Raw genomic sequence first — 23,614 nt, 5'->3', positions numbered from 1 at the left:
TATGTTCCTATCATTCATAAAGGGAAAAGCCACATTGAGCATCCTAGCGCAAATCCGAGTCCTTGAGCATTCATCACCTATCTAGAACTCTGGTTTTTCTTGTATCTCCGGACATGCCGAGTGACAAACGCCTTCAGGAAGTCTATATCACGATTGCGCAACTCAAGCGCTTCCTCTTCAGAGAGAGGGCCATAATTCTCTATTGACGTCCCATATAAATCCAATCTTCTGATATCCCCTGCAACATGTGGGCGCTCAGTGATATTGGTGCATCCACGGAGATAAAGCAATTTCAGGTTTTTCAAGTTGCTCAACGTGTGAGGGAGATTTTTTAGCCTCTGGCACTCTGACAAGCAAAGGTACATGAGGTTCAGCTTCTCACCTATCGTTGAGGGCACTTCTTCTATCGATGTTCCTTTCAAGCCCAGTTTTTCTATTCCATTTCCAAGCACCGGGAAAACTGTGACGTTGGGACAGCAACCAAGCCAGAGAGTTCTTAGTGACTCCAAACTCCCAATGGTGTCTGGGAGATTCTTCAGTCTCTTGCATTTGGACAGCCGCAGAAGGCTGAGCCTTGAGAGACGGTCGATCCATGTTGGCACTACTTCAATTGATGTCCCCATCAGTCCCAAGTTCTCAATATTATCGGAAACAAATGGAAAATCTTCTATACTTGTGCATCCGTCTAGAGAAAGACTCTGGAGGGACTTCAAGTAGATGTTACACGGAAGATTCTTCAGTTTTGTGCAATTTGCCATCCACAACTTAACTAGCTTATCGGGATGCCAAAGAGAAGAATGGAGCTCGACCAAACTCTCACAGTTACTAAGACATAAACTCTCAAGACTCTTTGCTTTAGAAAGGTCTGGAATGTTAATCAGGTGCTTGCATCTACTAAGGTTCATGTGCCTTAGACTTCGAAGGTCCTGCCATACAAAAATGCAAGATATTGGTTACTAGTGTATGATCAGATTATATCCTATGAACAAAAATAACAACCCACCAAAGCATTCAAAACAAAGAGAGCCTCTCAAAGCTGGTTTGTGTCAAAGATAACACCAGAACAATTGTACTTTAAAACAAAACACATCAATAACAATGAAAGACCTACTAACTACTGTACTACAAAAATTAGCCAAACGCATAGAAGTAGTACCTGAGTTCCGCTCCACAATGTTTCAACTGAACTATAAGGGAGGTTTAGTTCAACTAGATGTGCAGTCTGGAAGTGATAAGGCAACGATTTTAGAGTGTAAGCCTCCCATCGAAGATATCTCAGTGGAGGGAGGTAGTCAAGATCGTTAACCATGTGCACTTTACTCCCTCCAACAGTGTTATTATTACGTATTTTAAGAAATTTGAGATTGAACATCCTCTTGAACGCTGCAGGGTTAAAGTTAAGCTCTGTTTCTTCAGCCATGTTGAGCAATATACTTTCAACCTCAATGTCTTCAGTTCCCTGTCGAGATAATGTAATAGAAAGTGATCAGTAAAAGCTTCATTGAGAGACCAAAAAATAAATGTAAAATGATTTCCAACGTTTCAAGTGTAGAATTAACTTGAAACCTTCTTGTCGTACCATATTTTCAGTGAACAAGCTTTTGACATCCAAAAACTTCCACAGCATTTTACGCTTCCATGGTTTTTCTTTTTTTCCTTCACAAATAATATCCTTGGCCATGTCTTGAAGTAAACCATGAACCCATAGCCTCGTATCTCTTGTCATACTGATCAGAGATTTCTCCATCAGCGTCACAAGGTTTGGTCTAGAAGAAATGACAAAGGGGTCTAGTATATTTGTCGCTTGATCCCTATATTCCCCATCGAAACAAGCAGCAACATAAAGAAAAACAATCTTTTCATGCTCATCCAGTGCATCATAACTTACTTTTAACGCCAGTGAGATAGATTTATCGAGACTATTTTTCAGTATAAACAGCTTATCTTCCCAGAGTTTTCTAATCTTTTTTAATGAAAAACGTACCAAATAAAGGTCATGGTCCAATTTGAGTCTAGTGAGTACTATTTGCTTTAATAGCATAGATGATTAAAATGACAAAAAGAAAACTGTAAAAATACATAGAGATTAAACTTCGTAAAATGGACTAACTTAATCAACATGATTGCCTCGTGGTGTAGCCTGCTTGATTTGCACTGAGCTTGGAACATAAGGGCACATAATTACTGGGCAACCATGTTTGTATATAAATTCTCCAAGAACTAAAACATCCATCCTCTCCGATTAAATAAGCTGCCCAGTGCATCCCCGTAACGAGCTTTTGGTCTCTACAAAAAACTACAACTACTTCCTTCCCCTTGTCAACAAAAAATCTCCCAATATCAAACAAGGAAGTAAGACCTGTTTTCAGGTTCAAAGCTACGAACAACTTGCTCCACGACGCCGCTTCGGGCTCAATCTTATTACTAATCCATATCTCCATCTCTAGTGTATCGGATCGCTGACATAACACTGCAAGCTGCTCTTCTCTTACACTAGATAGACACACATTATCGCGTTAGAGTGAAACGGTAGATCTAGAGGCGGTCCAAATCTCTCCGTTGTGGAATCAAAACAAAGTAAAGAGTACTTTGGGCCTACTGGTTCTCGGTAAAATTCCCTTCGAGATAATTTGCAAAGTGGCCTTTTTATAAACCAGTTAGTTTCCCTTCGAACAAGTCAGTAAGTATTTCCCTTGAGAGACACGTCACGTGTAGAAAACCGCAAGTGCCTGTTGGGAGTGAGATGAATATCCTTCCACGAATCAGAGTTAAAATTGTAGATTTGATACTTACAACTTCGTTCCTCCATGTATCCGATATCATATATAAACATCGAGGACATCTCCATGGATCTCAAGATTTTGTGGCAACGACGCGAGTTCATCTTCTTCTTCTCGTATCCCAGAGCGTACGAGTCCATGTAGCATTCGTGGGCAATGGGTTCGATCCACCTTGTTTGCCCACGATAAGGGTTCAAAACCATAAGCCTCGAACTTTTTTTTCCGGTGGTGCTGCATACCAACAAGCCACTGCAGTGGGAGACGCTATTTATATCATCAACTCCATCTCCATCGTTTAGGCTAATGAATTTAGCTTTTCGATTTATAAATGTTTCAACGTCTTCATCATTAACTTTATGATTATAAATTCATCATCATTGAGGAATTTCAATGTCCATGGAAATTGAAACTCATTAGATCAACACTAGCATTGATCCTTATGATTGCCATAAACTCTCTCTTCTTCGTTGCTGCTCTTGATTTACGGATGTGCTTCTTTGTAAAGCTCCGACGATGTTTGAACAAACCATTCCAGTTTTTGCAAGTAGTTCGCACTGCTCTAAGAGATGTTAACGGAACCTTAGAGATCACTTCCTCTACCAAATCTAGTGGAAGATCGGACAGCGCCGTTGTTGAGACTATTTTTCAGTATAAACAGCTTATCTTCCCAGAGTTCTATTTTCCGTTGATATAGAGATGCACCAATGACTCGAATAGCTAATGGAAGACCACCAAGTTGCTCGACAATATCTAAAGAAAGTTCTCTAAACTCTGCTCGTGGACGATTCATTTTGAAAGCATGTTTGCTGAAAAGCTGAAGTGCATGGGTAGGCCTCAAAGGCTTCACTTCATAAATGTGTTCCACACCATGCTCATCTAACACACGCTTGTCCCGTGTAGTTATAATGATCCTGCTTCCTGGACCAAACCAATTCCCAGCCAAATCTTGCAGTTGTTGAACGTGATCAACATCATCAAGGACGAGAAGAACCTTCTTGCCACGAAGTCTTCGCTTCATTGCAACAGAAGTGATGCACTGCGCACTCAAGGGACTTTTTGGGAAGATTTCAGTCAAGAGTTCCTTTCGCAAGTGTGATTGACCATATTGTTTGAAATCTCCTTTCACGTTTTCTATCAGGCAACTAGCATCAAACCGACTCGAGAGGCCTTCAAAGACATATTTCACGATGGTTGTTTTCCCAACGCCACCCATGCCCCAGACTCCTATCATTCGGACATCCTCGGAGTCCATTGATAGGAAAGAAGATTCTATGTTTTTTCTGGTGAGAACTCATGCCGATCAATCCAGTTGTGCCGTCTGATAAATGTGAGTATAATCTGTCAGAAAGATCTTGAACAATTTCATGTACAAGCTCTGAGTCCTCCTTCCTGTCTCAAGCCAAGCCAAGCCCAACAACAGATAAAAGACTTGATAACATCATCAAGAGACAGTTTTTAATCCAAATTAAAGCAGATTGATAGATTACCAAACTAAGTATTTGATGAAGAACACTGAACCTGCTTTTGGAATCCCAGCCAGACATTTTTCCAACTAGAGCCAAAGCCCTTCTCCATACATCCACAGTCTCCAGATCATACCTCTGCTCATGCTTCTCAAAAGCTTTGTGGAAGCACCGGCTTCGGATTTTCAAGTCTGACGGATCAATGCCGTAGAATATAGGGATCAATTCAAGGCGTGTATTGTCGGCTAAGTCGAGCATAGCGGAAAGCTCTTGCAAGCACCAGTGAGAGGTAGCGTAGTCCTGGGAAATTACAAGGATGGCGAATCGTGACTGAACAATGGCTTCCTCAAGCCCATCCCAGATGAAATTGCCTTTTTGAAGTTCCCTGTCGTCGAGGAAGGTTTTGATTCCTTCGTTATTGAGAGCCTCGTAGAGATGGCTGACGAAACTTCTCCGAACATCTGTTCCTCTGAAACTAAGGAAGACGTCGTACTCCCACAGAGACCGAAACGGCGAATCAGAATAAACAGTGATACGAGGCTGAGTTAATAATAATCCAGGCTTCTCCGATCTCCTCAGAAACTGAAGGAGACGGCATTGTCCTCCCAAGAAGACGAATATAGCCAAGTAGAGTAAACCAATCGCCATGGAAGCTTAGATAATGGCGGAACAAACACTTAACTGAATTATGGAAAGTGGAAACCAGTGCCTCTGCCGTTCAGTCAGTCCATATCAAGTTTCTTCTGCCTCTCTGGATCGGATCACATATACGTGGGGATTTTTATATGGGGCACAACCTTGAAGAACTAATATTTTTGTTGATTTTAATAGATACACTACAAAACTTAGCATTTTTACCAGGGGCAAAACCTTAAGAAACTGAAAAAAATTCTTGATTTTTATAGATATATCATACAACTTAGCTAATATTTACAAGAATTAAGAAAATGGGTATGGAGCACTTGCCCCACCCCTCATAAGCCTAGATCCGCCCCGGACATACACTTTTTGGATTACGTCATCGTCGGACTGTGAATTACTAGATTTTTTCTCGATCTTAATGGTCCAACACGCACGTGGAAAGAATCTACTTAGGAAAAGAAAAGGAAAAAAAATGGAAGAATCAATTATTTGCATTTGACGGCCGATCATTTGTTGCACACAAAAATAAATGATGTCAACTATTTTTTTTGGTATAATTGTGTTGACTGTTTTGTGAATTTATTTGAATCAAAAGTATCATCAATTTCATAAATAATAAACAATTTGTAGTTTGGTAAACAATTTTTTCTTAATTAACTTGATGAGAAAAAATCAAACTGAAAATTCTAAATAGATTATTTAAAAACAGGAAAATTAGTAGGATTTTTAGATAGTATTACGAATCCAATTTGGATTTCCAAAGTTTAAATATAATTTTATCACATGATATCTCAACAGTTATCTAACAACCTCAATCTTTTTTTGAACATAAGATATATATATCTCAGTTAAAATTATATGTTAAAATGTTTTACATACTCTCATAGTTTTTGGAAATATTGCAGATAAATGAAATACATTTGAAAAAGTTGGTTTAATTTTTGTTTGTCTTGTACGACAGTACAGGATATAATTACTAGTTAATAATAAATATCATAACATCTTGTTGTTGAAATAGCTGGATTTATATTACACCTGATCGATCTTTAGTATCAAATTAGCGGATCGAAACGATCTATTCATGTGCGTAAATGATTTGGATTTAATCAAAATAATAATAATAATAATAATTATAATTAAAGTTATCTACGATTTCCAGTTGTTTGTACCTAATCGATCTGAAGTTGAATAGTTTCGTTCTAAGCGATCGTTGTTTCTTTTTTTTTTTTTCCAATGAATATAATCAAACCGAAGTTTCAAGTTTGTTTCGTTTCTCATGGCGATTGTTATTTAAACTGTTTCGTAATTGCTTCCCAATTACAACATCGCAGCCGCTGAGACAGGCATCTTGTGGGACCTGGATGCTTGCCCAATCCCGGTGAATCTCACTCCCGCGTCGATCTCTGATAGTTTCAAATTATCTCTCGGGAATAGGGGTCTCCGTTGTAAGAAGATGTCAATCGTTGCTTATTCAATTAAGAAGGTGGAGAACGCACAAGACTTTGAATCCGCCAATATCAAGCTTTTGCAAAAAGGTTAATTCCTGTCACTTAACCCCCCTATTCCCGAGAATTTGAATTTGCAAGATTGATATCAATCTGTCCTTTTTTGTTTTCCTTTTTTTTTTTTTTTAAATCTGATCTCCATATATATATATATTGTTTCAGCTGAGAAAAAGCATCATGAGATCCTTGTTGACGTTTATAATTGGATATTGAGTCATCGTGGTCACCTAGCAAATTTGATGGTAATCTCAGATTTCGCCCATACCTATCTTAGGTACGATACCTTTAAAGACCTCGGAGAGAATGTTCTCTTGGCATTTCCCGATGACACAATTGGATGTCCATGGCCACTTGGTATTCCAAGTTCAGTTTGGCTCTGGTCTAGCCTTTCTTCTGGAGGGAGCCCTCTGGATATCCAGCAAATCGGAACCGCACAAGTTGGAAGTACGTTTCTTCTTCGTGACCTTGGAAAGAAAGGAACCACTCTGAAGAACCAAATCGAAATCCCACAAGTTGGAAGAAGTACGTCACCTCTTCGTGACTGTACGACGACGGAGCAGAAGAAGCTTGGAAAGAAAGAAAAAACTCTGAAGAACCAAATCGAAATCCCACAAGTTGGAACGTCACTTCTTCGTGCCTGTAAGACGAAGCAGAAGCAGCGTGGAAAGAAAAGGAAAAGCTCTGAAGAAGAGAGCAACCACTCAATCACTTCACGTGGAAACGCCGAGGTGGAAAAGAAAGTGCCACAGCTCTAATCTGGGGAGCATCTCCTCCTCAGTCGCGGTCTGATCCGCAGAAAGATCGAGTCGAAACCAACCTGAACAGTTGGCTGTCTTCGATTTAGAATCGTCATTAAGTTCCTTCAGACTCTATATTCCCGAGATCCTCTTCTGGTTGGGGAGACATTCCTGAGCAAGACACAAGTGATACAGCTACAACTTCTGGATCTAAGGTCTCTTTTGCCTAAATCTGTAGAAGTTCACTCGAGCTTAATGGAACTTGTCAAATTGTAATTTGTGACTCGTTTTCCAAATTCTTTGAGAGACAATCATGGGATGATTTGTTGTATATATACACATTGATGTTTGAGCTATGTATGTGTGTGTAGGGTGGAGGACGAGTTTCAGATTTTGGGGCTTTCTTTGTTAACAATGGTGCTGAGGCCAACATCACCACAAGAGATGGAACAAGTGGAAATCTCAGCAGCTTAGCTGTAGACATTGACCCAATGGGGACATGTCTGAAAGTATGCAAGAGGCAATGCTCCGTTCTAATTTAGAAACCAGGTATATATTTCTCAACTTGCACTTTTTGGGCTTATGAACACTGACTGCTCCGTTTTATTTATGTAATTACTTAACATGCACTTTTGAGATTTTCACGTGCAGTGGTGTGGGAAATGTTAGAAAATAAGTCCCACTTCATGTTTTGCCGACTTCCTCGCTTCTTCAACTCAGCTCACCTCTAGCTTCTTTTAAGGATCTGCAAAGAGTACTCTTACTCTACGATGAGGAACGAGCAGCATACCACCAATCCGTGCAGCAAAGCATAAGGTTTTCGATTCACTCTTTTTTTATTTACATAAATCGTATTTCAGACCTAATAATAATCGAGATTTGAAATGCAAAAGCTGCTTGTTGTTCTTCTCTAGAGACGGATGAGTTCATCCTCTTGCTTTCATCCATAACACATCGACATATCAGGCTTCCATGTGCAAGCTAATCGAATACTGGTTGGTTAGTGAAGCGTGTTATAACATTTGTTATTTGGTTTTTGTCGTTTGTTACATGGGTGGTTCTAATATGCTTTTTGCCCATCGGTGCACTTCAAGGTAGGCTGAGGGAGAACAAGATCCCGGTATGTTTCTCCTTATATTAATAGGCTCTCTCTCTCTCTCTCTTATGGTTTTTATGTTTCTGTTGGGTTTGAAAACTTGTTGTGTTTTCTTCAGTTAGCTATGCTGATGGAGGTAGCTGAGGTTCTGGAATCACACAAACTAAAAGGAGCAGAGACGAGCGGGGGACCATCTCATCTTCTGGCTCATGGTTCTGGCAGCCGAAGCAGAAGAGTTTAGAAAGATGTGCGACTTAAGGGCACATTCCTTCCTCTATTTAGACAATACATTTGGTTTCTTACTATTGTATCATATGCAGACATGTGTTTGTTGTTTACCCATCTCTACCATTGTTATGGGTTTTTGTTCTCTCATGGAAGATTAACTCTTTTTCTTTCCAAGAGATTGCTGTAATATAATGTATTGAGTTTCCATAATATAATTAACTCTTTTGTATCATATGCAGACATGTGCTTGTAGTTTACCCATCCATCTATTGCAATGTCTGTGTAAACGGCCTAGAGAATCTTACTCTTACCTTATTCTATTGGGATTATGTCCCAAGATTCAGTACAAATATGAATATATGCTACAAGTTATTGAGAATTGTCTCTTTTTTTTCTTTGTCATCATCTTATCTTGGATTGATGCAGGGTGTGACATTGAAAACGGAAACAAATGAACAACACATAATCTTGGATTAATGAAGGCTGGGACATTTTCTATACATTTGCAGTGTTTCAGGTTTCATCATCACCATGTTTGTCGAGGAACCAGTGGTTCAACATCTAACTTGGGAGATAAATCAAAGAGGGAAGCTGGAGGAGTCATGTTGACGCTCCAAGAATCATCCATGATGATTTCCATGGCAGTTTCTTCTTCTTCTTCTTCCTCCTCTTCGATATGTACCTTTAAGTCTTCAGGAGATGAACGGATCCTCTCAAGCTCAATCGAAACCTCTCTCATATTTGGCCGTTTCTTCCCTGTTAAGACTTAAACACCTTCTGGCAAGTTTTGCCACTGCCAACACATGTTCCAACTTGCAATCTTCTTTGATCCGAGAATCAGCAATATCAAGAACTCTGTTCTGTTTCATGGCCTCAATGAAATGAGACGCAAGTCCTCTGTTTTCTTCAGGCCGCATTACAGAAAACGGTTTTTCTCCAGTAATGAGCTCAACCAAGACGACCCCAAAACTATAAACATCACTCTTATCCGTAAAATGGCTAGTTTGAAAGTACTCTGGATCCAAGTATCCAAAAGTACCTGCAACTAGAGTTGTCAAGTGAGTTTGGTCTACGTTTATAGATCTCGAGGTCCCGAAATCTGATACCTTGGCTCTATACTTCTCATCCAAAAGTATGTTTGTGGTCTTGACATCTCTGTGATAGACCGGAGTTGATGCAGCCGAGTGTAAGTAAGCAAGTGCTCCTGCAATCTCAACAGCGATGCGCAATCGTACATCCCAAGTCATTGAGTAATCATCAGAATCATCGTGAAGCCGCTTGAATAGGTCTCCATTTGGAATATGCTCATAAACCAAGATAGGGACCTCTGTTTCGAGACAACACCCCATGAGTTTGACAATGTTTCTATGGTTAACCTGCGAGAGAACACCAACTTCATTGATGAACTCCTCAACTTTGTCTTCATCCAAAACCTTAGACCTTTTCACAGCTAACAATTCGTCCATCTACCAACATTCCTTTGTAGACAGTGCCATGACCTCCTTGCCCAAGAACCCTGTTCTGGTTGAAGTTATCCGTCGCTTTCTCCAGCTCTTTTGAGCTAAATATCTTCGTTTGTAGTCAACTGTTGTTTCAACAACAAGCCTCCATTACGTTTAAAGAGCATCCTCTTTCGGATAATCTCCCTTCTATTCTTAATGAATTTGATCAATCCCCATATCCCGAGAACCAAGAACAACAGTGCCAAACCTTGAATCACAGGCTTGATCTTCTCTTTCTTTGGGCTCGCACCTCCACGATCCAGGAACATTCACACAAGTTTGCTCTCCACAGCTGTCTCGTCCTTTTCCTTCCTCACATTCATCAATGTCTTAGACACAAGAAAACAAAAAGCTGAATCATATTCAACAGAGCCGTGATCATACGTTATCTAAAACCTCATTGAAGGCAATTAGACGAAGAGAAACCTATAAATCTTACCAATACATCCACCAGGAAGATATGGATTCCCTCTGTAACCAATGTCATTGCAGTAACAGTTGCTGTAACCAAACCCAGAGAAGTAACCATACTCACAAACACAGCTTGGTGCACTCGTGTAAATCATAGTTTCCGTTAAATTCACACAACCCACTGGTTTCGTTAACCGAGAATCCGATGCATCAAAGTACCAACCAAGCTCAATCACAGTAAACCCATTAGTATAAAACTGCTCCGGCTCTGTAACATTCGCCGGAGAGTAAGTCTCGTTCGTCAAGTCACCTCCTTGAGTTGTGTTACCGCCGGAGATTTCTAGGTTGACGCCGATAACTTGTGGTCTATCCGCCTGAATCTTCGCTTGATAACATCTGTAACCACCGCAGATCTTGTCTGAGTCTAGACGACTCTTGTTGCCGTCGCAGCTTGGATTCGCATCCTGTGATCTGAGATTCGATGTCTGTAATCAATGCTCTGGTGTCACAACCAACTGAGACGAGACGATTCGAGTCGGTGATGAAAAAGGGGCTTCCTTTACCGGTGAGGTTTAAAGGAAGAGGCTTTACGGGTCCTTGAGAACAGCCGGAAGAAGTCACCGGAGATTTGACGTGTACAACTCCGTGGGAACTGTCGATGCTATTTCGAGGAGTGATGCTAACTAACTCTCTGTTGATCTTAGAGAGGAACGGAGCTATGGTTTTACTTGTACCGGAGGTGGTGGTGGTGTTACAGACAACCTCGTACCAGTCGTTGAGATAACAATCTCTTCGTCCGATTCCAAAAGGGAAAGGAATCGAGATTCCTCCACAGATTCGATCACATGAAGTTGGAGATGGAGGCTGAGCTGTCGTTATCAAAGGGCCGCCAATGATGAACAGAGTTAGGCAAGAGAGTAGAACACAGAGAAAAAGTCTCCCTCTCTTCATTTTTTTTTTTTGTTTTTTTTTGGTAATGATTGTTGTACGAACAATTTTTTTGTCAACTCATTTGTTCAAATCAATTTATAATTTTAGAACTATCATTTTCTTTTCCAGATGATATACCAAATTATTGTATATAGATTATTAATATTAGGAACATGACTATTCACCTAATAAAATCATTCATGTGTAAAATAGACTATGAACTTATTTTTCTTATGTATTTGGAAGGAAGTTTATAGTACAAATTAAAGTGGTTACAAAATAGATCCGTAATAACACAATTTGACGAGTGATGTGAGTTGTGTGACTTGTGACTTGTGACTTGTGACCTTGATAAATATACCTTCACAGGTCAAAGGACCAAGACCGAATGTAAAAGCAAAGACATGAAAGCATAGTTGCCTAGTTGGACACACACAGCAATAAGTAGTCTTTGTCTTTGAATTTTCGCTTCTCTGTTTTTCCCTCAATCAATAGAGTTTGATTGTATTAGGTTATTTCAAATGTATATTCTATATCATGACTTGAATATCATTATAAGACATAATTTTGTAAATTTGGTTTTTAAAAAGTGAGTTATTATATTATGAATAATTTAATATATTGCTATACTTTTTGTTTTAATATATTTGATTTCTTGAAAATCTTTCATATTATAGTGACATATTATTGACATTGCTATAACAAATCAATTTAGAGTCTCTATAGTTTCTAACTTTAATATCAAGTTTCAATATATTAAAAATATTTCAAAATAAATTATTTGAAGTTTATTATATTATATAAAATTCAACAAAATATGAATTTAAATTTAAATATTCAAATTTTGATCTGTTACTCAGTAAAAATTTTAATTCAATAGATATCATTTTTAAAGAATAATATTACTAAAGCTTGAATATTTTATAGATTGAACAATTTATATTTGTTTTGAAAAATTCAACTTATGGTATATCTGGAAATAAAAATATTTTTTAATTATAATAAATAATATGATAATTTATTTGTTTCACAAAATAGACTCATATATAAAATTGAGAGGTGGAATATAATGATGATAAACAAATTAATATATTAATTTAGATATCAAAAGATTTTATTTGATGAATAATTTAATAAAAGAAATTAATATGGTAAGTTAGATAATATGATTTTTTAGAATATTCTCTTTAAGATTTTCGGTATAACCTATTTGTAACCAATTAATCTATCGTTAATGTACAACATATTTGTAACCAACTTATTAAAATTATATAATCTACAAAACAATGTTGTATACTTCCGTTTTATTATATAGGGGATTTTGTAAATTTGAATTTAAATATTCAAATTTTGACCCGTTACTCAGTAAATTTTTTAATTCAATAGATATTATTTCTAAAGAATAATATTACTAAAGCTTGAATATTTTATAGATTGAACAATTTATATTTGTTTTTAAAAATTCAACTTATGGTATATCCGGAAATAAAACTATTTTTTTATTATAATAATTAATATGATAATTTATTTGTTTCACAAAATAGACTCATATATATATGAGAGATGAAGTATAATAATAATTAACAAATTTATATGTTAAGTTAGATATCAAAATATTTTATTTGATGAATAATTTAATAAAGGAAATTAATATGGTAAGTTAGATGATATGATTCTTTACAATATTCTCTTTAAGATTTTCGGTATAACCTATTTGTAACCAATTAATCTATCGTTAATGTACAACATATTTGTAACCAACTTATTAAAATTATATAATCTACAAAACAATGTTGTATACTTCCGTTTTACTATATAGGGGATTTTGTAAATTTGAATTTAAATATTCAAATTTTGACCCGTTACTCAGTAAATTTTTTAATTCAATAGATATTATTTCTAAAGAATAATATTACTAAAGCTTGAATATTTTATAGATTGAACAATTTATATTTGTTTTTAAAAATTCAACTTATGGTATATCCGGAAATAAAACTATTTTTTTATTATAATAATTAATATGATAATTTATTTGTTTCACAAAATAGACTCATATATATATATGAGAGGTGAAGTATAATAATAATTAACAAATTTATATGTTAAGTTAGATATCAAAATATTTTATTTGATGAATAATTTAATAAAGGAAATTAATATGGTAAGTTAGATGATATGATTCTTTACAATATTCTCTTTAAGATTTTCGGTATAACCTATTTGTAACCAATTAATCTATCATTAATGTATAACCTATTTGTAACCAGCTTATTAAAATTATATAGTTTACAAAACAATGTTGTGTATTTCCGTTTTATTATAAAGGGGATGCAATGCAGATAACAAAAACTTCAGTAAATTCTGTAATATTTTGCCAAAATATGCCAAAATATTTAAACTGACTATGAACTTAATTTGGAAGTTTATAGTACAAATTAAAGTGGTTACAAACAGATCCGTTAATTAACACAACTTGACGAGTGAGTGACCTTTATAAAATTACCTTCACAGGTAAAGACCAAGACCGAATGTAAAAGCAAAGACGTGAGGTAACAAATTCGTTTGCATGATTAATATTTTACAGCGTCTGAAGAGGAAACAATGGTGCAACATCTGACCACGACGAAGATGATGTAGCAATGCTGTATTGAGATGATGAGGCCGCAACGGTATCATAGTTTCTCGACTCTACCTCTTTGTTAACTTGCACCAAATTTTCTTCTTTCTCTTCTTCGTTTTCGCAAACATACTCATATAGCAGCTTAGCTCCAGGACAATAACAAAGCAATATGAGTATTCAAAGCAAATAATGAATTAAATTAAACAAAATTTAAATTAAAAAAATCTATTTATGTGTTATAGAGAGCTATGTCTGAGCCCAATGGGCGTATTTACTAGAGAATTAATAAAACGAAAGAATCCTAGGAAACGACGCCGTTCTAGTAATGGCGAGAAAGACCACCTCACTCTTGAGATCCCCACAGACGGCGATCGATGACCAACGTAGCAAGAGGACATTGAAGTCTAAGAAACGACATCATCTTTATACGTACTCTATCCCATTAAACACTATAATTAATGTCGCGTTCTAAGTACAATCACACTTGGAGAACATAACAATTTATGAATCAACCAAACAAGTATTTGAAACATATCGATCCATGACGAACCACATCTTCGTAAAACTCCATGGCTTTTGATAATGATATGTTCCCAATAAACAAAGCACACGCTTTTGCTACTGATATTGCCGATTTTAATTAGGTGGGAGTCATGAGGAGATAAAAAGAGCCCCAATTTCGTCTCCTCTCGACTGTTGCAAAACGTGAACGACGCTTTATTCCAAAGCAATGACATCGTTTTGTTTTCAATTGATATGGCAGAGGAGAAAAAGAGTTTTTTTTTTTGTTTTTTTTGGGGAAAATTTGTGTATATAATTTTCCTGACGGTGTGCATTGACAAAACAAACGAATAATAATTTCTTGACGGTGGTGTGCATGTACATTTTCTATAGTCTATACCGTATTTTGCTGGTCGTCCAAAACCGTTCACTAGGAAAGAAAGCAAAATCAAATTATTCCCTGAGCCCCTGCCGACCAAGTTTACTTACTTTTATTAAACAAATTATAGATATAACAATGCAAATTATTATCTTGCCACCGCTTGAATAGTATATTCTGATTTATTATTCTTACAAACAATCCATAAAATTCATGAGGTTTTGATAAATATTCAAAAATATGTAAAAGTTACGATATTTGTTACAATTTCAGTTACAATTCAGTTAAGGTGCAAGATATCATATAATACATGCTTTAAAAAAGGAAACATTCGTATAGTCAAACGTTTTCAATACCACGGTGGACCGACCACTCTTTGTTCTACATATTGTGGCCCCAAACATTACCCTCCCATTAGCATTGGCGGTTTTGAAATTGTAGCCTCTCTCAACCATAAACGATAGAAGAACAAGATTTGGTCGTAGTATACCATCATTCATCATAAGATACATTATCTTCATTTTCGCACGTCAAACAAACTCAATCGAACTCATATACTCAAAGAATTCTCATCTATTTGGCAATCATTTTTTTCTTAATCAAGTGTTACTTTTTTCCTAGCAATATCAGTTACGTGATTAACTTTCCCTTAAATAAAGAGCTAGAAAACAATGTTCTTTACATCTAGGCCACTTGAGAAAACATATAGAAGGAGTTAACATATATTTGTCAGCAATTTACCCAAATATTTAAGGTATCAAAAGTCAACCCCTTTATGATAATGATCTGGTGAACTGGGAGATTTCTTCTAATTAATGCAAACGATATACATACAATCAGAAGCTAGAGACTCTCAGATTCACATCACATGCACTCGATCGATATTTGTTGACAAACTTGACTCTTGACCGTCCGAGTCTAACATTTTAGGCCATTCTCTCAAAATCAACGGTTGATGTCGTTCTCCCGTGTATATAGACTGCGTAACATGCGATTGAACACTGAGCTGATCACCACATAAACGAATCTAGGCATTTGGTTAAGATCAATAAATATGAACAAAAGAGTAATTTCTGGAACTTTTAAGGGTACTTTTCGAATTTCAATCATTTTGACCAGATTTGGGGATTTTCTCCCTTTGTTAATTAAAACTATTTTGAATAAAAATTTTGTTCTTAAGGTAGCCGACAAATTTGGCTTATATTAATATTTTAAAAGATTTGCTACAATAACCTATAATTTATTAGAAACAAATAAAATAACCTATCAAGATTTTAAAATATTTGTATAACACATTTTTACCATATTACCCTTGCATATATTACTTATTTTTCTTCTTAACTACATAAATATTGTAAAAATCACATACAATACTAAATATTCAGAAAATTATTTAAAAACAAAATTTTAAAAAGGAAATAATTGAAAAACGAAAATTGATAAAGGAAATCATTTAATAAGGGAATCAAATGAAAAAGGAAATATTTTTTAAAAGAAAAATCTTCAAAAATCTTTGGTAATTTTTTTGTAGACTTCAAAAATATAATTTAACAAACCTATAAGTCTGCATAATTCTATAAACTTTGGTTAAGTCTTCGCATTTTTGGTAGACTTCAAAAATATATTAGTAAGACTTATAATTACTCTGCGAAGAATCATAAACTTTAGTAAAGTCTTCGGATTTTCGGTAGACTTCAAAAATATATTACGCAGACTTATAGTTAGTATGTGCGGAGATTCATATACTTCGATAAAGTCTTTGCATTTTTGGTAGACTTCAAAAATATATTAAGTAGACTTATAACTAATCTGCGGAGTAATCTAGACTTAAGTTAAGTCTTCGCATTTTCAGTAGACTTCAAAAATATATTAATCAGACTTATAGTTAGTCTGCGAAGATTCATATACTTCGATAAAGTCTTTGCATTTTTAGTAGACTTCAAAAATATATTAAGCAGACTTATAACTAATCTGCGGAGTAATCTAGACTTTAGTTACGTCTTCGCATTTTCAGTAGACTTAAAAAATATATTAAGCAGACTTATAGCTAATCTGCGGAGTAATCTAGACTTTAGTTAAGTCTTTGCATTTTCAGTAGATTTCAAAAATATATTAAGCAGACTTATAGTTAGTCTGCAGAGTATTCTAGACTTTTGTTAAGTTTTCGTATTTTTGGTAGACTTCAAAAATATATTAAGCAGAGTAATCTAGATTTTTGTTAAGTCTTCGTATTTTCGGTAGACTTCAATAATATATTAAGCAGACTTATAGCTAATCTGCGAAGTTCTATAGACTTTTGGTTAAATCTTCATATTTTCGGTAGACTTCAAAAATATATTAAGCAGACTTATAGACAGTCTGCAGAGTTCTATAGATTTTAGTTAAGTTTTCAAAAAATATTAATCAGACTTATAGTTAGTCTGCGGAGTTATCTAGACTTTTGTTAAGTCTTCGTATTTTTGGTAGACTTCAGAAATATATTAAGCAGATTTATAGTTAGTCTACGGATTTCATAGACTTCGGTAAAGTCTGGTGTATTGTAGCAGAACTCTAATATTAATTTTAGCAGACTTGTTTGATAGTAGTTTCAAAAAAATTTCTTAATAGCCATTGTATTCACCTCTCTTTTACCTTTCAGTGGTATTTTTGAAAAATTATTAATGAAACGCAATTAAATTATATTAATAGTAGTTTGAATCTAAACAAGAACAAAGAATTCTAGAAACATAATCGAAGGATAGCGGTTCAGAATTAACAATAATTCAGCCCAGAAATTCAATAAACTAATCAAAAAGAGAAAGACGTAAGAGATCTTATGTTATGAAGAATGAAAAAGTCGATTCAAGATTAATTCTATTACATTAGGTTTTAAACAATTAATATATTTTCATAAATATTTATATATTGGAATTTAATTTTAATAATTTTATGAACCATATGTTTTTGCCATTTAAAAAAAAAAGGCAAAAGACATTTTTGGTACTATGAAAATTATTACACAAAAAATGAGTTAGTCTGACAATAAAAATAAAAAGAGGTTAATGTTGCTAATTATTAATAAAAGTGGGTTACAATAGGTAATTCTTCATATTTTAATTGTGATTTTTAAAGATTTTCCAAATTTTAGTAAGCGCTCAGGGAAAGGCCAGACAAAACGAGAGAAAGTGAGGGAAAAAAAAAAGTTTAGGGTTTATTATTATTATTATTTTTTTTGGTAATCTGTTCTTCCTTCGCTGTGTACTACTTGATCGAGAGCATCAGCTTAGAGACGATTGCTTCAACTGTATTGCTGGTTCGATCAAATCCTTTGTAAGCTTTACTCGCTAAAAGGTTCGGGAAGACTTCTTCACTGTTCTATTTTTATTTTATTTTTTTGAGTCGTTGGGATTTCCTGAAGCATTAGATTTTTTTTATTTTTGATTTCAATTTTTTTTTATAAACTATTCTGTAGCGTTGTGAAATGGACTGAATCGTTGTATCGATTGCTTTAGGGTTTTGGGTTTTTGTGGTGAAGGAGGTAGCTTTTAATCGAGTATTTTTTTGTTTTTTTTTTTTTTTTTTGGGGCTAGTTCGAAATCAAATTGTCGCTGAGAATTCTCTGTAGTAGTCAAAGGAAGAATCATGTTTTTAGGGTTTTAGATCTTCTTCTGATCTGAAGAAATTGAAGTTTTCCCTTTTTATTAGAATTTCTCGAATGATTCAATGTCTGCTTTGCTGCATTATCTCGCCATGGGACTAAAACTTATATCTTCTTTCTTTCATTGCAGCTTAATGTGTAACTGCATCTCGACCGAGCTCTGAATTGATTTACTCTCTCTCTCTCTCTCTCTCTCTGTAGTGTAGTAGTGTGCTATGTCAGATTCGTCATACAGGTCTTTCAATTTGTAGGATTTGTATTGTATCCATGGATAAACCTAGACATCAACAGATTTTTCAGTACTCCGTGGAACCTGGATATGGAAACGAGGCTGTTCCTCAACCGTTTATCCCTGATCAAACAGGGGGCACTAGTGCTAATGTGCGACCTTTCAATTCTAATGGTTCAGATGTTAAGCCTGTGCATAACTACTCCATTCAAACAGGTGAGGAATTCGCTTTTATGCGTGATCGGGTCATTCCTCAGAGGTCCTCGAATTCCAATGCAGCTGGCGACATGAATTATACCACTGGTTATATGGACTTTAGAGGCTTGATAGGGGGGCTAAGTCACACTGGATCTGAGTGTGCTTCAGATGTCTCTAGGTTCAGCACTGTGGAAAATGGCACCAGGGATAATGAGAGGACAAACTCTTCACTTCACGAGTTTGGGAATAAACTTGGTCATGTCCAGTCAGCACCACAGGCTTCCATGACTAAAGATAGCAGTGTAGGAAATTTACAGGGATACGCTTCTTCTTCAGCCTCAGGTAGTGTTACAGCAAAGGTCAAGATCCTTTGCAGTTTCGGTGGGAAAATACTTCCACGTCCAGGTGATTCAAAGCTTCGATACGTTGGAGGTGATACACACATAATTTCCATAAGAAAGGATATATCTTGGCCGGAGCTGAGGCAAAAAATCCTTGAAATCTATTACCAAACACGTGTTGTAAAGTATCAGCTTCCTGGTGAAGATCTTGACGCGTTGGTGTCTGTATCATGTGAAGAAGATCTCCAGAATATGTTGGAAGAGTATAACGAGATGGAAAACCGTGGGGGTTCTCAGAAGCTTAGGATGTTTTTGTTCTCTATCAGTGATATGGATGATGCTCTTTTGGGGGTTAACAAAAATGACGCCGACTCTGAGTTTCAATATGTTGTAGCTGTAAATGGCATGGACATTGGATCAGGAAAGAAGCCAATCCTTCATGCGCTCGACAGCTCTTCAGCAAACAACTTAGCTGAGCTTGATGTACGGAACACCGAGGGGATCAATACTATTGCTGGAGATGTTGGAGGAGTTGGCGCATCACAGTCGATGGTAGATGGCTTCCAACAATCATCCGCTCAACAGTCTGAGTCTATTCCACCAAAATCATCGCTTTCTTATTCTCAATCTATTCCACCGAATGCTACATATCAGTTACAGCAATCTGTTCAGCCAAGTTCTGCTCTTCATTATTCTCACTCCATTCCCCCAGGTTCCCCTCTTCAGTATCCCCAATCTATTACGCCAGCCTCCTCTTTCCAGTATCCACAATCCATCACTCCGGGTTCTGCCAGTCCCTATGGAATATACCCGCAATATTATGGGCATGTGGTTCAACCTGGACAAAGAGAACGGTTTCCTCTGTATCCTGATCACAGTTCTAATTACTCCGCTGTCGGGGAAACTACCAGTTCCATACCGTTCCAAGGGCATGTCAATCAGCAAGTTGGCTGGGCTGAAGGGTATCCATACCCTGGCACCATACCCCAAAGCTCACAAGCGCTAGTTGAGGAGCAAAAAGTAGTACCTGATATGAAAGTTCGTGAGCATGTTGAGCCTGAAAACCGTAAAAATCCGGCAAATGATCACCAGAATCCTCCCCGAATAGATGATATTGAGGTGAAGAATCACAATCTGGTCCGGGAGGTGTCAGCTGCAACAACTGCACCTAGCCAGGAGTCACATTTAGTTCCCCCTGTTGGAGACCCATGGCAGAATACTCTTGCGAAGCCTGCTACATACCGTGATGCTGTTATTGCTGGGCAGGTTCCTCTATCTGGTAATGAAGATCAGCTTTCAACTTCAAGCAGTACCTGTGGCCCTGTTCATAACGACTCTGAGTCAAATTTAATTGATCTTAACTTTCCAGAGCCTGTGCAGTCTCCCGAGAGGGTATATTGTTCAGAGAGAATACCTCGTGAACAGCTAGAATTGCTAAATCGTTTTTCGAAGTCTGATAACTCACTAGACTCTCAGTTTGTATCGTCTCAGTCACAAGCAAACACTGCACAGCAGGATTCAGAAAAAGGAGTTGGAAAGTCACATGACGAATTTGAGACTGTTAATGATGATGCCATTCACCAAAAGCATCAAGATGTGGAAAAAGTCTTTGAAAAGGTTGGGATATCAGATGAAACTTTGAAATCCGAGCCCCTGCACAAGATTGTAAATCCTGACGATGCAAACAAGAACAGAGCAGTCAATGGGGCAGATACTGAAGTTGGTGTTTCTAACTTGGGCCATGTAAACGCAGCCATGAGTCATGTTATCCCTGAAGAGCAAGCTTCTACTCATGCTTCTGCTTCGCTGCAGGGAGATATTCTTATTGATATAAATGACCGGTTTCCTCGTGACTTCCTTTCTGAAATATTTTCACAGGCAATCTCAGAGGATACATCCGCTGTCCATCCATATCCTCACGATGGAGCTACTGTTAGCATGAATGTGCAGAATCACGATCGTAAAAATTGGTCATATTTTCAGCAGCTGGCTGATGAACAGTTTAGCCAAAGAGATGTTGCAATTGACCAAGCTGATTCTCGCATTCCATCTGACCGTAAAGATGGTGGAGAGAGCTCCAGATTGCCTCATGTTTCGCCATTGAGTAGAGATGGTATTTCAACAAACCTTGCGAACCCTCAATTGGCTTTAGGTCAAGATTATGGGGGTCAAAAAAGGAACGCTGGTGGCACTAGCACCATTCTCCCTGCTCTAGAGGATGAACAGATGAAGGTCACAGAGAGTGAGGAATTTGGTGCTATGGTAGAGAATCTTAGGACGCCGGATACTGAACCAAAGGTATGAGTTGTAGCAGTTTTCATTTTACGATTTCCAAAACCACTATTTTTCTGAATAGGATAGAACTTCTAGGATGAAAAGACCGAAACAAGGCATGCTGCGCTTCCTCCACTTGGCTCAGAATTTGATTATAGTGGCTTGCAGGTACGAAAACTTTGAAAATAAACACGTGATAAAACTTTTACTATCTTTGCATGGAAAATTCATTGTTGAGGTCCATATCAGTGGTTCTTACAGTTTCAGATATGTTGGTAGAATCAGCATTATGCTTATTTCCCGGCTAGTGTGCTTGCATTTAGTTTCTTATTTTTGTCTGTGCGTCTGGTTTTACACTCATTACGATAGTTCTGTCAAAACTTATCTGCTTCTATCTTCCTAGTGTTCTACTGAGCTATTTTTTTCCAATGTTTTTGTTTACATATTCTAAAATGTTACTAGATCATTAAGAATGAAGATCTCGAGGAGTTGAAGGAGCTTGGTTCTGGTACTTTTGGAACGGTGTATCATGGGAAATGGAGAGGATCAGATGTCGCTATCAAGAGGATAAAGAAGAGTTGCTTTGCTGGGCGGTCATCAGAGCAAGAGAGATTGGTGAGTTGTTTGCAGTCCATGTGTTATGCATTTCCCTTTTCACCATGCCTAAAATTCATGCGCCTATGTTTAATTTATCACATTTTGCTGGTTGATGTATATCTGAATTTTTAGACTGGTGAATTCTGGGGGGAAGCTGAAATTCTTTCAAAGCTTCATCATCCGAATGTGGTAGCATTTTATGGTGTTGTAAAAGACGGGCCTGGGGGGACCTTGGCGACTGTGACAGAGTACATGGTTGATGGTTCTCTGAGGCATGTTCTGGTCCGAAAGGACAGGTAAAGTTCCACTTATTAGGTTTGATTGGTTTCAGTTCGTTTTACTTATATAATCTTATCTATTTTCTTTCCTTATATTATCAGGCATCTTGATCGTCGCAAGAGACTAATCATTGCCATGGATGCTGCATTTGGAATGGAATATCTACACTCCAAAAACACTGTTCACTTCGATTTGAAATGTGACAATTTACTTGTGAACTTGAAAGATCCTTCTCGCCCAATCTGCAAGGTAACACGGTTGTTAGACCCTCCCGTAGATGAATTTAGTTCAATACGATGTTAGAATAATCCAAATTAATATCCACATGCTATTCTACCCCAGGTTGGTGACTTCGGTCTGTCAAAAATCAAGAGAAATACATTGGTATCTGGTGGTGTACGTGGAACCTTACCTTGGATGGCACCTGAGCTTCTAAATGGGAGCAGCAGCAAAGTTTCAGAAAAGGTAAACATTAATACGATAAGATGCTCAGTGAATGTCAGATATCTACTTTAACTGAGATGAATAGTGTGTTTTGTTTCTTGAGATGAGGATATTGCATGGCCTGATAGTATACACTGTCTGAGAAGTGAGAATGCAAACAAACTATAAGATTTGTCATATTCTTTGCCTGCAGGTCGATGTTTTCTCTTTCGGGATCGTTTTGTGGGAGATTCTAACCGGTGAGGAACCATATGCCAATATGCACTATGGCGCCATAATAGGTGCGTGCAAGCAACTCACGGTCTATCAGATTTCTGCCTGATCATTTTAAGAGGATGCTAATGACTTCATTGTGAAAGTACAGGTGGGATAGTGAACAACACACTGAGGCCAACTATACCGGGCTTCTGCGACGATGAGTGGAGAACACTAATGGAGGAATGTTGGGCGCCAAACCCAATAGCAAGACCATCTTTCACAGAGATAGCTGGTCGCTTACGAGTAATGTCATCAGCAGCAACTTCCACTCAATCCAAGCCACCCGCTCACAGGGCTTCGAAATGAAAAACCTTTCTTTTTATTATGTGCAGTGAAAAGAGAATATAAGTCGATTACAGAGACTCCAATTCTTTATACTTTTCGGTTTGGGGTTTGGAGAGAGATATTCTCGACCCTGTCCTCCTTTCCCTTTTCAATTTTTTAACAAAAACAAACAAAAAAGTTGAAAATTTTATTCGAAATTATTTTGTCACATGTCTTTGTTGAATACAAATACATCTCCCTTTTACATCTATGCACTATGTTTGCAAAGATGAAAAATG

The 23,614-nt window shown here is 36.9% G+C and overlaps 2 protein-coding genes and 2 pseudogenes across 11 annotated transcripts; 2 read left to right on the top strand and 2 right to left on the bottom strand.

The window, feature by feature from the left end:
• Positions 1-53: 53 nt before the first annotated feature.
• On the bottom strand, positions 54-5,020 carry LOC147941900 (disease resistance protein Roq1-like; annotated as a pseudogene). Its single transcript, XR_015561402.1, has 5 exons — positions 4,299-5,020; positions 3,437-4,169; positions 1,580-1,958; positions 1,157-1,459; positions 54-926 (listed from the first exon to the last, which is right to left on the bottom strand). The product of XR_015561402.1 is annotated as a disease resistance protein Roq1-like (transcript).
• An 885-nt stretch (positions 5,021-5,905) lies between these two features.
• Positions 5,906-8,683, top strand: LOC104705085 (uncharacterized). 7 transcript variants are annotated; one of them, XM_087459759.1, is made up of 7 exons: positions 5,906-6,420; positions 6,553-7,342; positions 7,499-7,676; positions 7,779-7,943; positions 8,042-8,126; positions 8,226-8,247; positions 8,342-8,683. In XM_087459759.1, the coding sequence occupies exons 1-2, from the start codon at positions 6,339-6,341 to the stop codon at positions 7,143-7,145; spliced, it is 675 nt and encodes a 224-aa protein (XP_087315885.1). In that variant the 5' UTR covers positions 5,906-6,338; the 3' UTR covers positions 7,146-7,342; positions 7,499-7,676; positions 7,779-7,943; positions 8,042-8,126; positions 8,226-8,247; positions 8,342-8,683. The 7 variants fall into 7 exon arrangements, 5 of the variants coding, with proteins under 5 accessions (XP_087315885.1, XP_087315886.1, XP_087315888.1 ...); XM_087459760.1 differs by having other exon boundaries at positions 8,042-8,130; XM_087459762.1 differs by having other exon boundaries at positions 8,021-8,130.
• Positions 8,684-8,730: 47 nt separating this feature from the next.
• LOC104703317 (wall-associated receptor kinase-like 22) lies at positions 8,731-11,360 on the bottom strand (annotated as a pseudogene). Its single transcript, XR_015562578.1, has 2 exons — positions 10,393-11,360; positions 8,731-10,282 (listed from the first exon to the last, which is right to left on the bottom strand). The product of XR_015562578.1 is annotated as a wall-associated receptor kinase-like 22 (transcript).
• A 6,521-nt stretch (positions 11,361-17,881) lies between these two features.
• Positions 17,882-23,544, top strand: LOC104703316 (RAF-like serine/threonine-protein kinase 20). Of its 2 annotated transcripts, XM_087457480.1 has the most exons (9): positions 17,882-18,124; positions 18,562-21,497; positions 21,570-21,641; positions 21,936-22,088; positions 22,203-22,366; positions 22,451-22,598; positions 22,692-22,814; positions 22,987-23,074; positions 23,158-23,544. In XM_087457480.1, the coding sequence occupies exons 2-9, from the start codon at positions 18,699-18,701 to the stop codon at positions 23,355-23,357; spliced, it is 3,747 nt and encodes a 1,248-aa protein (XP_087313606.1). In that variant the 5' UTR covers positions 17,882-18,124; positions 18,562-18,698; the 3' UTR covers positions 23,358-23,544. The 2 variants fall into 2 exon arrangements, with proteins under 2 accessions (XP_087313606.1, XP_087313607.1); XM_087457481.1 differs by lacking the exon at positions 21,570-21,641.
• The last annotated feature ends 70 nt before the right edge of the window (positions 23,545-23,614 follow it).

This window comes from Camelina sativa, chromosome 7 (genome assembly GCF_030686135.1).
Source record: "Camelina sativa cultivar CO46 ecotype springtype chromosome 7, ASM3068613v1".
Classification (NCBI taxonomy): domain Eukaryota; kingdom Viridiplantae; phylum Streptophyta; class Magnoliopsida; order Brassicales; family Brassicaceae; genus Camelina; species Camelina sativa.
Note: the sequence above shows the minus strand (reverse complement) of the source record. Positions and strands in the feature narration are given on the sequence as shown.